Source organism: Colossoma macropomum, unplaced genomic scaffold (genome assembly GCF_904425465.1).
Source record: "Colossoma macropomum unplaced genomic scaffold, Colossoma_macropomum, whole genome shotgun sequence".
NCBI classification, from domain to species: domain Eukaryota; kingdom Metazoa; phylum Chordata; class Actinopteri; order Characiformes; family Serrasalmidae; genus Colossoma; species Colossoma macropomum.
Genome location: NW_023494791.1, coordinates 11,243,215 through 11,255,458, shown reverse-complemented (window position 1 = coordinate 11,255,458; position 12,244 = coordinate 11,243,215). Strand labels below are relative to the sequence as shown.

The 12,244-nt window shown below is 37.4% G+C and overlaps 1 protein-coding gene across 1 annotated transcript in view; it reads left to right on the top strand.

The window, feature by feature from the left end:
- cep170aa (centrosomal protein 170Aa) overlaps nt 1-12,244 on the top strand; it is a 74,285-nt gene that overhangs the window by 31,836 nt on the left and 30,205 nt on the right. Inside the window, exons 5-7 of the mRNA XM_036573842.1 lie at nt 2,255-2,313; nt 2,594-2,765; nt 7,186-7,323. Coding sequence (XP_036429735.1) covers nt 2,255-2,313; nt 2,594-2,765; nt 7,186-7,323 — 369 coding nt within the window. The remainder of the gene's footprint in view (nt 1-2,254; nt 2,314-2,593; nt 2,766-7,185; nt 7,324-12,244) is intronic.

Genomic DNA, 12,244 nt, shown 5'->3' with positions numbered 1-12,244 from the left:
TTTGGGGACTATTTTGCCTTACAACAGCCTGTATGTATCTCTCTGCCATGAATGAATTAAAAAAATATATATTATACGATCCTAAAATAGTGGACACCAGACATCAGGCAGTATATTCGTAACAGTTTCATGTAATAACTTTCTGTGAGGGAGTTTTTAGATGCTCTAAACTCTTTAGACGTCTGGTTCCTATCACCACCACTGTGAACAATTCTGACTCAGTAAGTTTTTTAAGAACTAAGCATTCCATGCATTACTCTGAACGACTTGATTACATCTTAACAACCTCATTATGCAGAAATTTTGAAAAATGGGTGGAATGCAATGTACAGTTTGTTAATCATAATCCTATTACTGATATCATAGAAAGCTGCAATATGCAGTTGAGCCCTCCACCCAATCACAATGTTTGGTGCACTGTGTTGTGAACATCTTGATCAATCACAGTTCCTGATGAGTGTTTTTTTTTCATCTGCAAATGTATTTTGATATCAAAGTATTCGTACAGTCCAACGAAATGAAGTAGTTTTTGAATACAGACCAATCCTTAACCGTCACATTTTTGATTTTCCAGTCAAACCTAATATTTCATAATACATTCAGAGACTTTAGTTTTGCCCCCTGTAACTCATTAAAATCTGCCCCCAGAATAGTTACAGTATGTGCGAGACCATGTTCGGTAGGGATGTATGTTGATATCTGTATCATATCATTACCAGCAGATAATTGGTTGAAAATTATTAGACAAATGATTCGATTTGATGATATTTCAAACTGATATTTGATGATGTGTTTATTGTACTCCACAAGAACAGAATGCACTGGGCTAATATGCTAAAACGGGTGTGTTTCAGTCATTTTATTGCATTTGTAACCATGCAGAAACATATGTTATATTTCTCTGTAATGTTAATCCAGGTGGATGTGTTGACGGTTGTGTGCCGGCTTTGAAAGAGTCAGGCGCTCACAGAGCAGGCTGTGGTTAAAATGTTTAATAAGGGCTGATCCAGAATCGTAGTACAAAAACAGGTAAGGGTCCATACACGGGCAAACGGGGCAAGGCAGGGTAAGCTAAATCAGAATGAGAGAACACGAGCTAGAGGTCATTACATGAAAGGAAAACAGAGTCAAAAAGTGGGTCAGGCTAGAATCGAGAACGAGAGAACGAGAAAGAAAACAAACTGGGACGTCAAACACAGAAATAAAGTAATGCACAGCAGACTGATACAATACTTCACAATGAGGCTACAGACACAAACAGGTTATACAGACACTAGAACAGGTGTCAACAATCAATAATCAGGTGAATGGGAGCGTGGATAGGTGAATGGTTGAGAGTCTGTGGTCATGTGATCCCCAGAGGATTCTGGGAGTTGGAGTTCTGAACGGAGTGAGGAGTATTAGTCTCTGCAAAGGCATGAAAGGTTGTTAGATTTTCTAAATATTTATGTATCAGCATAGACAGATATGTACAAAAAAATATCGAATGTCAGCATCAGCTCACAGTTCATAGTCATATCAGTGCATCCCTAAAGTTCAGCATGGTATGGATCACCATGTGGGACTGGACCTTTCTGTGGGCCTGTGTGTTTTCTATCACTATATAAAAGAAGCACCATGCTGCCCGTATTGTTGGATGCGCTAAGCAGAATTCTGAAATAATGATTGGTTTTATCAGAGTATCAGTAAAAAATAAATATATGTAGTTGTGACAGAAGCAAGTTAAAACATTTTCAGCTTTGCTAGATTATATTCTTTACATATCAAATAAATGCAGTGACAGCTTTGAGACATCACAGTATTAATGACGAAGTGATGATTTAGTGGCAGAAATATCTACTTTTTTGTATTGACCTCAAAGAATTAATATAAGACATGTCAGATTCACAACTTGTAGTGTTATTATCACAATATTGGTATTTTTTCCATGTTATGCGGCCTCAGTTTAGTTTATGTTATGTTATGGTCACATTGTCTACTTTTTATTTTTCAGTTTCCTTTTTTTTCTGTCAGTCTTTTTTTACTCTTGTGTTTTGTGTGACTTGTTTTGTGAATTGTTACCGCACTATTTTTGTTATGTATGATATGTCTACTGGACCCCAGGAAGAATAGCGGCTATCACAATAGCAGCTAATGGGGATCCTAAAAATAAACAATAGATAAACAATAAACAATATGTTTGCACAGTATCGACAAACTGTACGAACATACTGTATAGGCCTGTGAGTTGTTCTTCACCCTTAACCTGTCTCACATACCAACTTGTTCACTGTGGTCCGGGGAGAGCTTCATGTTCCAGAGGAGGCTCTAAAGGTAACATACACCAACTCTGTTTACCTGTAAATACAAAATGCAGCAACTCTGTTTACTGGATAAATATGATATTCATTAACTTTGTTTAGCAGTAAATACAGCATGTTTTTAGCATATTTTTAAAGTAACACCCAAAGTTGTCCTTCCGGTCAGGCTGGGGGTCACATGATTGGTGTTCTTCTCATCCTGTAGCAAAATAGCCTGTGTGTTTGCATATTAAAATCTGATGACAGGTGATGTTTTCTGTCTGACTGTGTTCTTCTTTCTGTATCTCTGTCAGCATGAGAAGTTCACCAGCCAACTCCAGCTGGGAAAGAAACCCACCTGTGCAGAGCCCCCCAAAATGCCTAAGTCTTCCCCAGCCAAAGCCGCAGAGAGCAAGGCTGCGGAACCCGTCACTGAGCCTCTTGCCAAACCTGCAGAAGCCAGCAAGGCAGATGAGAAAATGCCAGGTGAATACATGCAGCTTTTAACAGATTATACAGTGTATATGATTAATCATACACTGTATATCCAAAAGGTTTGTAGTAACAGCCTCTGCTATTCTATGAAGACTTTACACTAGATCAGCGGTGTTCAACTAACTCTTGAAGAGGTCCAGCGACATCAAATGTCTTGCTTACAAAAGTCTGGATAAAGTTAAAACAAGTGAATGCCAACAATGATTTAAAGTGTTTTATCTTTAAATGCTTAACTATTAATGATTAGGCCAGGTAACCAATAAAGTAAAATAAGACACGTTATATTTTGACAAACTGTTTCATTTTGAACTTATTTTATCATCAGATGAGCATTTAAAAGTGTAAGGCAATTGGCTATTGTTAGTAAAATAGATAAATAAATAAATAAAAACAATAATGAAAGTTATTCTCAAGTAGAATTTCAGGTTCTTGCGCTGTCCTCCAAACTACTTTTTGTTGGTAGGTCAGTTTGAAGTGTTTCGCAGTGGAGCTAGTGCTTAATGTTTCCACTTTTGACCAGCACCACATACACTGAACTGATGAGATGCATCGATTTTGGACATGAATCAGGGAGAAAAGCACAGAGTTCTCCGTTCATTTATTTTTAAACACTGTTTTGTTTTCAACGAGCCCTGTTGGTGCTTCACTACTCAGACCAGAAATAGTAAATAAACTAAAAACATCTATGAAAATATGTGAAATAAATTCTGACCTGATATCTAGCCCTGCTGTCTCTGTTCGGATGAGCTGCCTTCGGCGAAGTCATTGTGACTGGATAAACTGCAACACGGTGCTGCTACACAAGCTGTGTTGGCTCATGTTTATATATGTCGCTGAATTTTTGTTACATACTTAAATCGGCTTTGCTGCAGAATTTTTTAAGCGCTTGGCTCGATCCGCTAAAATACTGGGATCAGCCATCTGTCATAGACATAATTGTGTAATATCATTGTGAAACACAAACACAAAATTATGAGCTCTTTATATTTCTTTTAAATCTCATCAGCTCCCTTTCAAGCACTTACTTTACTGCTTTCCTTCTCTTACATCCTCCCAAGCTTGGCTTATCCATACACATCACATCCTGCTTTGAGTCATGGCTTTTGTGAGATACTTGTAATAATAACTACTGAAATTGAAACAGAATTATAGCCACTCTGTCCTATCCTTCCAAATGCCTGTGGTCTGACCAACAGTTTTCCTCTCTGTCAGCATTGCTTGAGAGTAATCATTATGATCTATTTTTAACCAAGACACTGACCAGTGGCAACTATAAGTGACCCTCTGCCATCCCATACTAGGCATCATTAAATTTTCTACTGTCTCACCACAGCACTTCATGTGATACATAAAACCTACACAGCCTTGAGTTAGCAGATACAGAGTTGAGTTACAATCTGTAGTGTTCATTTATGCCCAGCTGTGCACAGATAACACCAAAAGAAGTAATTCAGTACTATAAAAGTGAATCCAACTCTGTAACTTCATTTAACTTTGAAAAAATGAGTTAACGTGAATTAACATTATAAGCGTTTACTCAACACAGTAAGAGTCACTGTAAGGCTGAATGATTTTAGGAAAAAACTAATTGATTTTTTTTCTTACTGATATTATGACAGTGATTTAAATTTTATTTTCTATAGTTTAAGGTCCAGGCCTGTTTTTATTTTTATTTTTTTTTTTGAGAAGAAGATTAACATATGTACTTTTTCTGGCTTGAGGCTTAATCGCTGCCTGCTAGTTATGCCTGTGTTGTCACGTAAACAGCCCATGGGTGTTTGGTTGCTTTGGGTTGAGCTAACTCATCTGCAGGCAGTTCACAAACTCTTATCTCTTATCACAAACTGTTAGTAGGTTCAATTTCCCCACTTAAAACTTGACAAAGTTCTTAAAGGTTATTATATAATATAAACTATAATTAAAATTGCAGTTCTTCAAATCAGTCTTTCAGCCCCTTTAAGAGTTTATTGATTATATATTATTTATTAACTCTGGGGATTTTGCCTTGGAGTCTTATGCTTAAAACAGAAAAATCACATTTTATCTTAAAACAGGGTTTAAATAAGGCTGCCAATAAAGAATCTGGCCTCCAGTGTTTGGCTGTGTTGGAAAAACTATGACCTTTGCTTGGCAGAGCCACAAATGGAATATACAGTGATGACCTTTGAATCCTATTAGAGAGTCGTGTTATTGGTAGAAGTTAGAACTCACCAGGGGCATCACTAGAGGTTCAAGGATAGGGGGGCTAAGCCTGTACTAGGGGCGTCTGGGTGCATGGTCTGTTCATCATGAAGTTTTAGAGTAGAAACAGCCAGAAAATGTATCAAAATATGGCTATTTGGTCAAACTGGTCCACAGTAGATCTGTTTCTTTGTAGTCTGTATTAAATACAGAGCTAGTATGACTTAAACACTGTATCATCCACTTACAACAGACACAGATCAAGTGAAAGGTACTGAAGTCAAGCTATGCTATCTCCTCTCTTAGATAAGCTGCAAGGTCCTAAATGTGTTATTCAAATATACAGCTTATAGTTACATTTCATGGTCATAGTGACAAAATATTATATTTTCTCACATAAATTGAATTAAATTCCACATTAATTTTAACTAAAAGCTTAAACAACTCTCCCTCACTTTCGTCCTGATCACTAATCTCCATCAGATCTGCTCCTTCAGTGCTGTCAGTCTCCTTAAGCTTCTTTCTCTCCTTTTCTTCCACACTAGCTAGCTACACTAAAAAGTACAAAAAACTACTAAAACAGACAAATCGCCTCACTTAGAATGACTTGATCGCAAAAGATCTGCTGGAGGTTTGAAAAGTCTTTGTTTCATTTACGTCATTTACGTGTGGTCAGATAGGCCATGTTCAAACACTGCATTTGGTGTCAGGAGGGAGGCAGCTGCAGCTGAAGAAGTTGAGAACCACTAGTTTGAATGCCTGCATGCATGCCAATAGAAGGTAATGCATTTTAATGTGTATTTTGAAAAAGTAAACAGTAGGACACTCATCCATTCATACTTGAAACTGACACCATAATAAACCTAATGTAGACAAAGTTGAGATACTAAATGTAGGCTGTATTAATTTTACGCTTAAATGCTTCAGATGCAAATGAGCGAGAAATCTGGTGTGTATCAGTGGTCTACATAATCTCAGGCAGCTTTAGCTGAGCTAGATTTACCATGTCCTGCTCATCTTGTTTCATTAACTACCACTTTATATTTAACCCTGTGTAATTATGAGCATGGCATGGGGCTGCAGTAAAGTGCAGGGTGTGTAATTACAGGGCAGTGACAGACCCCACACCCAGAGCTCTGTTTTTCTGGTCATCAGAAAAGGAAAGGCGGTTGGCATTTTCCATGCGTTCTTATCTCATTGCCACCTGGTTATTTTACCCAGATAATATCACCCTTGTGCTAGAATGCCTCCAGTGCTCCAGCAGCACTCCATGGCCTAAATATATCCTCCAAAAAAGGCTTAAACACTTACTAGATTAATATGGAAAATGCAGCAGCCTGTAAACATGTAGCAGTGTTAAATAATCCACAGTGGCAGAACGAGTGTTTTCTGGTATACACACTGTAAGCTTTTAGATATATTAATATAGCTCACTGAAAATTGGAAAGCTGCACATTTTACTCTATGTGATCTAGGGGTATTGCAAAAATACAATACTAGATACTCGAAGAAATTGTTTTTTATTCGTTTTCATATGCTGCACTGCACTAAATCCAATTAAACAGGACTAGTTATGCTGTCTTTCATCATTAAAAACATGCTGATGATCGGTGTCATGAGTACTGATTATGTTCACAATATGCTCAGAGGAGTAGTCTGTAACATAATTTATCACAATATGATAAAACGTTGTCATATTGTAAGCCCCTAATCTATTGTGTAATATCTGATTCATAAATGTCCACATCATTTCACAAAGGCTAGTGTTTATTTAGCTGTTTACATACCGCTTCAGCACCCATAAGTCTGAAATTGTAAAGTTTCCTCTGGTCTGTATTTTCTCTGAGTTTGCCTGAGTACAAATCTGAAGAAACTTTTCAAATCGATCAACTATAAAGGGAGTTTACGTCACTTAATTTGATTTGGTCACATGGGACCACTTAATTTCACACAATAGAAAACCCAAATATGATTGTTAATAAAAGTGCAAAAAATAACATAATTAAAGCATCACTTGAGTACTGTTAGATGCTCAAACGAGGTATAACTACACAAAATTTCAGCTCTCTAAACCAAACAGAGGTTTTGCAGGACGTTTCTTTACCATAGAAAAAAGATTAGTGTTAAAATGTAATAGGGGTTTAGTTTAAGACTTGATGAAATGTATTCAAAGTGATAGACAGATCAGCATACACTGAATGAGAGGTGGAGTTGCCTTTTCTTGTTGTAGGGGACGTTGCAGCTCTGCACAGAGGAACACCTTTGTATGGACAGCCATCCTGGTGGGGCGATGGTGACGCTGATGACGAGAATTCGTTCAAGCAAGAAAATAAAGCATCTGGGAAAAAACAGGAGACGCCTGGGGCAGGTAAATCTTCCATTTCATTTCATAGCAGTGGTTTTAGAATTCACCTCTTTATCTTACCTAATTAAAGCTTGATTGATTATGATCACAGTACCTGGTCATTTTTTCCAAGTAGCCTAATTTCTGTCAAATAAATGCCTTTTCGGGTACTTTAGGCATTTGACAGTTGTAGAATGTAGAAGAGTAGAAATTGACCTTTTTATTGTGATCAGATCAAAACAGCGTGAAAACATCATCATAGTATTTTTATTCTCTATTTGAATAAGTTGATTTTTGGGGCAACAGGGTTTTGGGGCTGCAGAGTAAAGGGAACTGCTTAAAAAAGAGCCATTTAGTAAAAAGCCTTATAAATAACTGTTTTATAGAAGTTGTGACCATTGCAGTGTAAATGAATCTTGTTGTTCTGTTGTCACTTGCTAAGAGAGAAAAAAATAAAATAGTATATCTACAAAAGCAACCATACTGGGTATATTCTGTCAAACAGATGCACGTTTAATGCTGCTAGCTTAATCTAGGAAGAGCAGGCACCAAATTAGACAGTCTTGGTCTTGGTTGTGGTGTGTTTTGGTCTTGGGGTTTTTGATCCCATTAACTCGTGCCATGCAGGATTAACAGGATTGGGATTACTGAGCCTTTAGCACAGCAGGATGCTCTGTGTGTGAGCTACAGTGGACAAAGGGAGTCCAGACTAGTAGCCACTTTAATGCAGAAAGAAAGCAAAGAATTAAACTGTTTCATACACAATATTTATATAAATGTAATGTATGTGTGTTTTCTTTTACTGAAATCTTTTACTGTACTGTTACAGCTCCATTCACATGGGTATATATTAAGGGTATAACCATTTGCAAGATTCATAGTACTGTCCCATGTTGTCTCATTTGAATACATTTTGTAATACAAGAAAATAACATGCTGTTTTTAGCAGCATAGAAACACAGAACAAACAAGGTGGTTTATAATGCCCTGAGCTAACATGCTAGCCATGAGCATATATGTTAGCTCTGTGCTAATGTGCTTGCCCTGAGCTAATGCGTTAGCCAAGAGCTAACTCGCTAGCCGTGATACAGTACTGGCAGGTAGTTCAATTAAATTGAATAAACTGGATTGTCCCACATGGGGAAGCATGACTTGGATTCACTGTGACTGACCATCACAGTAAACACATTAAAACAAACAAATATACAAACCTTATACATATACTAGAGCACTTTTTCATCTGCAGCACCATTCACCCTGATATTTTATTGTCAAAAATGGTTCAATTAGACATCAATCCTTATCTACTGGTATGGGGGTTTTCTTATTAATAGAACGTACAACAAAACACTATTATTGCCTATTATTATTATTATTATTAATGCTGGAGCACCACAAGGATGTGTGAGTTCTCCGCTTTTGTTTACATTGTATACAAATGATTGTGAAGCTCAGGAACTGAATTTTATTTTTAAATATTATGATGATTCTACGTTATTAGCTCTGTTGACGAATAATGATGACATCAGTCTATTTCAACAGGGTGTTAATGGTCTTGTAGAGCGGTGCAATCAGAATGCTCTAATTATCAATACAAATAAGGCAAAGAAGAGATTATTTTTGGTCTCTCTCCTGATTCATATCCACCTCCTTTAAGAATTCATAATCAGGAAATGAAGCAGGTTATGTCTTTTAAACGCCTTGGTGAACATATAGATGCAACATGGAACTATCATGGAATAGTCATGTCTGTAGTAAAGTACAGCAACATAATAATCAGATTTTATTTTTGTTTTACACTACAGCGATCCAGAGCATGATGTAATACTGTGCGAAAGTTGTCTTTCGTTGAAATGAAAGACAAGATCACTTAGACTGATATGAGTCTGTTCCAAGATTGCAGGTCAATCTTTGGAGGAGAGTTTAACAGCCTGTAAGAAAAGTATGGAAAGATTAGCATGTAGTATTTTGTCTAGTCCATCACAGGCGCTAGATAGTGAATATAGTATTTTGCCTTTAAATAGACGTTTCAAAGTACCAAAGTCAAGATTTAATAGGTTTAGAAGCTCTTTTATCCCTCACTCAATTATGATAATCAAAAGAGCAAACTGTTTAGATAAATACACGTGTAGTAACATTGATGCTTGTTGTGCAGTGTTGGAGTAGTAAGAAGTATTGTGGAATTTGGTGGTGGTGTAAAGTGTACTGTTGTGGTTGTAAAGTGTTTGTGTTTGTCTGATTGTTTGTGAAAATCCGCCCCCCCACCGCAAATTTCAGAGAAATCCAACAGTAAAGTCTATTTCATCTTTTCGTAACATAAAATTTATGCTTCCAGGCCCTTCCTCAAGAGGTGGCAGTCTTTGGAAGTGTGAAAGTAATGTAGAGTGCATCCTTGCCAGCCTGGTAATGCTGATAGACAGTTAAATCTTATATAAAAGTTTGGGCGGCCTTAGTCAAACTACAAATTGTGTTTAATGAGTTCAGCCCATGCCTTCAACATGGTGGTGGTAGTATGAGGGAAGACTGATTGAGGGAGGGGGAGAACTCTGAGAGTTCTGGGCAGCTTCTGCCTGTATCTAGAAGGCCAGACCCCCCCACTCATAGCTGTAGGAGGACTGATGTAGGACTGAGGAACAGGGAGGAGATCGGGGGGGGGGTTATAGGGTGTTAGATTGGAAGAAGGAAGGTTTTCCAGCATGTTCCTCCCCCTAAACTTCAGTTATAACAAAGTACATTAAATAGGCATTTTCTGTAAATTCTGCAAATTCAGTATGTTAAGCTCAGCATTTTCTTGCTGAGCTGAACATATTGGGAAAAAAATCAAACTTTCAAATCAAATCAAAATTGCTTTCACTTAGAACAGCAACAGAACATTTAATTTCACCAGGGGCGCCTGAACTTTTGTGTTTATAAAATTATAAAAAATAAAAAAAATGAAACAGTCTTTGTTTGTAAATGTACCGTAGCTTCATAGCTCCAATAGCTCAGATCATCCTTTCTTTCTTTTAAGGCCCATAAATATGAAGGTATTCGTGCCGTTGAGTGCTCTTTAATTGAATTCCCCTCAGACAGCGCCCTCTCTGTTAGAGCAGGCAGTAAATATAGCCTCAGCCAATGGCCCTGCACCTTTCTGAGCTAATGTCCGGCAAATGTACTTTTCAAGGGAAACGCTGGACACTCAAGGGCATTGTTTAGATAGGTCTTACATTCTTTCAGCACCTAAAACAGTGTGTGCGGGTGACGGAGGTCGAGCAGCTCTTTCTGAATCAGCACTATTTCCCTCACAAACATAAAATCACGGTTGTGCCAGAAAGGAAGAGAGGCAAACCTTCATGCAACCGCTCCCCACATCAAAGCACCTCTGCTATTTTTAGTCTGTGGTGAAGTCTGCTCTTCCTCAGTGAAAGGTAGCGGCGCTAGAGTAGCTAGGAGGGGAAGAGGGAGAGAATGGAAGGGAGCTGTGAATAGGCTCATTTGTAGCCAGGCCCAACCCCCTCGCTGTGTATTGTCACCGAAGGGTTCTGCATTTGACTCTGTGTCATCAAACTGCCGCACCTCCTACAGATGAAACCTACAGAAAAGTCTTTTGTGAGTATTGTATTTATTTTTTTAAGACGATTTTGAACGTAGAGCGTTGGATATCTTCAGGAGGGAATGTTAATGTAGTAATTGTGGCCATGCTGTTACATATTGCCGCTGTAATAAGAAAAACTTGTTGTTTTTTGGCTGCTAACTTAAAATCTCTGGCTTTCTTTTACATTTAATTGGCAAACTGACCAATAGGAATGGCCTAAATTACCCAGAAAGAAATCTCATTGTCCATTGGCTCTGTTAACACTGTTTTTCTATTGCTATAAAGTTGACTTTCATGTCACAAATCATTGTACGACTTGACTTTCTGCCTCGGTTTACAGGAACTGTGTGACGCCAAGCTTAGTAAGAGTAATTACACTAATCATGTTGTTTGTGAAAAATATGGTGTTGTTGATTGTGGTGCTGGATTTGTGGGGAGCTGGGCAGAGTTATTTTTCTGATTCAAGTTTCAAACTGGGAGCTGTGTGCTCAGAGAGAGAGGAAGTGCAACAGTATTATTTTAAAACAAGAAGTTTCATCATCCTTCTGACCTGATGTTAATTTAGTAAACTCCAGATCACAGCAAAAGGGCGTCTTCCAGTTTCGAGATCAAAATCTGTATAGCTTATGTTGAATTGGCTGTGCATGTTTGTGGCAGTACTTGAGGAGGCTGAGGACATGTTAGACCTTTAAATTACCAGGCCCTGTTCATGGTCCATAACTACATTCCTGATATATACATTATATCATATACATATACATTCATACATATATATATATATATATATATATATATATATATATATATATGAGTTTCATAGTAGTAACTGAATTAGAAGCCTTAAGTTAATAACAGGATAATAAACCTGGAATTAAATGGTTAAATGAAATCTGACCCTGCACATGAGAGAAAAGTCTGTCTCCAAAGCTGAGAATTAAACGTTGATTATTTTTTTGCGGGTTTTTACATACTTCTCTCTTTCTTTTTTTATGTGAAGTCAGTTGATGTCATTCACAGAAAATCCCTCTGTGATGTTGGGAAGTTGGGAGGATGATCTTATTCCAGAGAAGAACAGCATCATCACTTCAGAAACAGATGTGCTAGGTTTAGTGATCCTTACATGATAAAATATGTAAAAAAATAAAGAATGAAAGAAAAGAAAAGGAAAAAAAAGCAAAAATAAAGCTTTAGACTATAAGTGCTAAAAAACAGAGATGAGCAGTCGTCTAAGATTTCTATCAGTATCGGTTGATAATTATTGAAAACAAAAAAATTGTAGTTTTGACTGACATTTCAAAACGATACTTGATCAGGTTGATTTACCTGTTGAAGAACAGAGCATTTAGGCGATGCTGGGCTACACTTTTAAAA